This window comes from Glossina fuscipes, unplaced genomic scaffold (assembly GCF_014805625.2).
Source record: "Glossina fuscipes isolate IAEA_lab_2018 unplaced genomic scaffold, Yale_Gfus_2 63352, whole genome shotgun sequence".
Taxonomy (NCBI): domain Eukaryota; kingdom Metazoa; phylum Arthropoda; class Insecta; order Diptera; family Glossinidae; genus Glossina; species Glossina fuscipes.
Window position 1 is genome coordinate 1 of NW_024003913.1, and position 4,725 is coordinate 4,725.

The 4,725-nt window shown below is 35.9% G+C and overlaps 1 protein-coding gene across 1 annotated transcript; it reads left to right on the plus strand.

Annotated features, from left to right (window-relative positions):
* Positions 1-48: 48 nt before the first annotated feature.
* Positions 49-2,208, plus strand: LOC119643811 (exonuclease 3'-5' domain-containing protein 2-like; the record flags this gene model as incomplete). The annotated part of the gene is made up of 5 exons (XM_038043314.1): positions 49-328; positions 391-836; positions 895-1,028; positions 1,749-2,055; positions 2,125-2,208. Coding segments are annotated over 5 exons (1,208 nt in total), but the record flags the coding sequence as incomplete, so codon positions are not given.
* Positions 2,209-4,725: the final 2,517 nt, after the last annotated feature.

Sequence of the window (4,725 nt, forward strand, 5' to 3'; positions counted from 1 at the left end):
GTCTAAAGAATCTCTTAGTAGACAAAGAAATAATAAAAGTTGGGGTAGATCCTGCAGGAGATGCTCAAAAATTGCAAGAAGACTATGGCATTTACGTGGGTAGCACCTTCGACATACGTTACTTGGCCGTTATGCTTCGGTGTAAACCACTTGGTTTGGAAAAATTGTCGCGATCATTGTTAAACGTTGATTTTGTTAAGCGATGGTATATAGCTAAGTCAAATTGGGAATTTGACAAGTTGGGCCCTGATCAAGTCGAATACGCTGCTAATGACGCTTTCGCGGGTATAGAGATTTTTAAGCATTTGGCCAATCGACTGAAGCCCAGGTAATTCGTACGAAAATAATAAAAAAGTTATTGCGTAATGAAATTGTTTGGAATGCTTTTAGGAATTGTTGGAACTTCACAAACGCGGACTTTATGGCAATCATGTCCGAAATTCAATACCTCTTGGATCGTGGTTTTTCCAAAGACACACCAATAACGCTGTCACAAGATATTCCAATAACGCGTTTACCGTTGTGTCCATTGGTTAGCGAACCCCACTACTACTACTACCTTACACCAGTTTCCCACGAATATTATCTTCTTGAAGCGCCAAATGGCCGACCTTTGTGTGTCGTGAGTGAATCGAAAGGCGAATGGTATTTACAAGAAAGATTAGGGGAGAAAATACAATCGGAAGCATTTACCATACGTTTATACGACCAACCGTTTGCTGAAGAAAATGGTTATTGGCTGACCTCTAATCAACATGAATGCGTTGTCTGCGGGCAAAAAGATGCTTTTGTTTCTAAAGATGTGGTGCCGAGCGAATATCGTATGCATTTTCCATGTAACGTTAAAAGTTTTGAACTTTTCGATTCTCTTCTAACTTTTGCTACTAATTGCAGTGATAACCCAGTTTTTTACTTCAAGCGACGTCCTGCATTTATGCCCCAAATGTAACGTTTCAGATATTATATCCGATATTAGAATACGTACTGCATTGAGCCAAAAGTGCGATGCTCCTTACAGCTTTGACCAGGTGACTATATATATATATTCTTATTAGAAATATGCGCATAATTGGAAGGAATTTTTAAAAGAGTCTTAATTGCCAATATGTACTATTGTGTAATTCTCTTAACATCTCTATATGAACCTAAGTACCATCTTCACTTTTTACTCAATACCTACCTCGATAAATTACGACTTAGTGCTTTTGATCTTTGTATAGGCAGTCTTAGGCTCAAAAAGAAAAATGTGTGGAGTGCTTAACTACTCCATTATGAGAGGAACCGCTGCAATAACAACCGATTCACTGGAAAGTGAAAAATCCGTGTTAAATGATGAAGGACATGACAACGTAATTTTTCGTCATAGCAACATCTGACCCCACTTGGATAAAATAAATCATTTGCAGTATAGCAACTCCTTGCCTAAGCTTCTTCTCATTAACACTCACTTTAACTACTGATCCATTATTTGGGAAATTTTTGATTTAATGCAATGCTGCACTTCTTCTCCGAATAGTCTGAGAAGACCGTTGCGTCTTTTCGAGACACGTTTACTTTCCACCCGAGAGATATTGCCATTTGAGAAAATTATCCCTTATACAATTTTTTTTAATAAAAGTTCACATTTGTTCAAAAGAGGTCCTCCAAATTTTAAGCATCCTCCTAATAAAGACCAGAATTGAAATTCGTGAATTTTGATTGGAATTTTTTTGTTTCAATTAAAATGAAACATTCCATCACATCTTCAGGTCACAGAAGTAAAAAAGGCTGCAGAAACACTATTAACTGACGACAATGCTATATCGACAAGAAAACGCAACCATTTAAAAACTATTTTGTCAACTCATTTTGAAGAAGGCTACATTGATCACCAGAGGATAGTTGAGGCGTCAAATCAATATTCAGACTGGCCAGAGTACGAACACGGTGAAAAAGTAGTAAATAAATTTCAAACCGAATTTGGAGGTTTAAAGGAATTGGAAATATTTTGGAGGAATAATTTTGTTGCGGATATGAAACCGAAGAACTTACCATCTTTTTGGAATTGGCCGATAGGTAAATTATTAAGTAATCAAATGAAAAATTATCCATAAGTTTATCTTTTTTCTTTGCATAAAACTTTAGATTGGAAGTACAAGCCTGAAGTGATAAGGGTCGTTGCATAGTTTATCCGTTTAAGAATATGTAGGAGAGTTCTTAAATTTTATAAAATTACTAAACTTGTATATTTCTATATGTTTTATATAAAAAAAAATTAAATTGAACTTTTCGTATTTAATTGCATTCTTTTGATTATAAGTAGGGCAAAAAGATAGATATCAGACACCAAGATTGTTAACGCAGCAATTATTGAAATATTGCACACACAAGATGCAAGTGATTTATTTTGTCATTGTCAAGCAAACACCATGAAACAGTTTTCATTATAAAATGCGAAAAATTAAAACATTTAAAGCCATATAAAGAGTTGCTTTCCATTGGATTCCATGAGATCCTTGTACATAAAAACTTTCAAAAAAACTACTCTATTCAATCCAAACTGTTCATTTCAGCGCGGTGAGATTCTATTATTACAAAATAATAGCTTACTATCGAAAGTGGGCGCAAAAATGCTTTGATCCAGGATGGACGAAGGTGAGAGGAGCAGGTAGACTTAAATTACTTCAGAAAACGGAGTGCAAACATGTGCTTCGAAATTTATGATTCTTCAAAGCTGGAGCTAGATTATGATTCCCGATATCGAGTAAACTCGATCGTAATTTGAATATGTTACCAGGCAGTAATTTTACGATCGAAAGGTTTTTTATTCGACAGTAAGGAAAATGCATACTTCGTCGACTTCTCCACTCGTTACGGCGACTTCATGATCCACAGCCACCGAGGTAACTTGATCCAGTTTATTTGTTATCGAAAACCACAAACCGGCCCCTGCTTGTGTTTAACTATGAACCTACATTGTTTATATTGGATTGTTTGCACAGTTGTTTGCATTGTCTGTATTTCGGCTCTTCATCCCGTTTCGTTTCTGCTTATTATTTACACATAAGCGCCTAACATATTGCTTGCATGTGCATTGTGTGTCATAAGCTTTAAAGTCAAAATTTGATGTTGTCATGCACATTTGCAAATAGTTGATCATATAATGTGCAGGAATCATTGCAGTCACCCACGTGTATGGTCTACTTTTACCTTTTCTGCTTGCCTTCACCTAACCAACAACGTAAACAAAAGAAAATCAAGTTGTTGATATTTCAAGCAATCTGTGATTTTTAGCTGCTTACTTGAATTCTTATTGAAACATAATTATACACTACACAACTTGTGGTAAAGCGTATATTAAGTTCATGCGGACATATGTGATACGTAAAAGCGCTTAAGAGAGACCCACCTAAGCCTATCCGTCCGTCCATCTGTCTGTCCATGTAAATTTGTGCTCAAGCAACAGGACGAAATTTTTAAACTATTTTGATGAAATTTTGCACACTGACGCGCTTTGATTCAAGGACGAACGCTATCAAAAATGGTTTGGATGAGTTCGCTCTTTCTTCCTTCCTCCATACAATGTTCTATGGAAAAAATTGCAACTTGCATAACTTATCGACACAACTCGCTCTATAATAGTATTTGGACATTTTCAATTTTTTGATTCCTCCCTCATATAACCGTTTCCACAAAAACTGAGCCTTTATATAGTAAATATATATAATTTTTAATGTTTCTTGGTGAAAATTAGTACATAATAACAAATTGCCATAGAATCGGACGTAGGTCTATTTTTGGGATATCACCTCAAATAAGGATTCATCTCATATGCGGCCTTTCATGACAATGCTGTGTAACTTTTGATGTATTATCGCCAACCTTCCCCGACTAGGACGCCTTATCTAAAGAGAAGAGCATCTCTTGTAAGCATAACATGCAAAAACTCCAATTACAATTTTTTCTACTTGAGCAGCGCACCGAAGGGCATCAAGAGATCGTTTACCAAGAATTGATATCGCTGCAATTACTTATAAATACTTTAATATTAATTACTGTTTACGGAAGGTAATGAAAACTACTCTTTACTCGAGCAAATACATTTTTAAAAAAATTTATCGCCTTTTCGATCCTTATGCCAATAAGCAAAATTTAGCGCACATGACTTTGGTGGTCATGGAATGCTAGCCACTTGTTTACTGCATTGCATTACAGCGAATTATGTACAAGGCTATGTCTTGTGTTCAGCTCTTAAGTCACTTCGAACACATTCAGCGAAAATGAAACACGTAAGCAAATTGTTGCAATCTACTGTTAGTGTAGAGTTAAATCTTTATAAACAAAGAACCTTTTGCTAAAATTTATTTTAACAAATTGTAAAATCTCCCTCTTAATGTCAAAGATTGTAGTCAGAGTTGGTATAGGACTAGGACTAGCCTACCTGTTTGTTAAATTCCAAACTATTTGGAACGATGTGATCACGACAAAGCCTGTGATAATATAGTTAACACTTTAAGAAAGTATGAAAAACATTTAATTTACTCAACTAAGTTGATTGTCAAGTTCTTCGCTTCACCAGGCATTGCGGGGATTACAAAGTGCTCGGCTTTGACTGCGAATGGGTAAGCGTGGGACGCAGTCGTAAGCCTGTCGCCTTATTACAGTTGGCTTCATCTAACGGTTTTTGCGGCTTATTTCACTTATGTCACATGCATCATATACCGAAAAGTCTAAAGAATCTCTTAG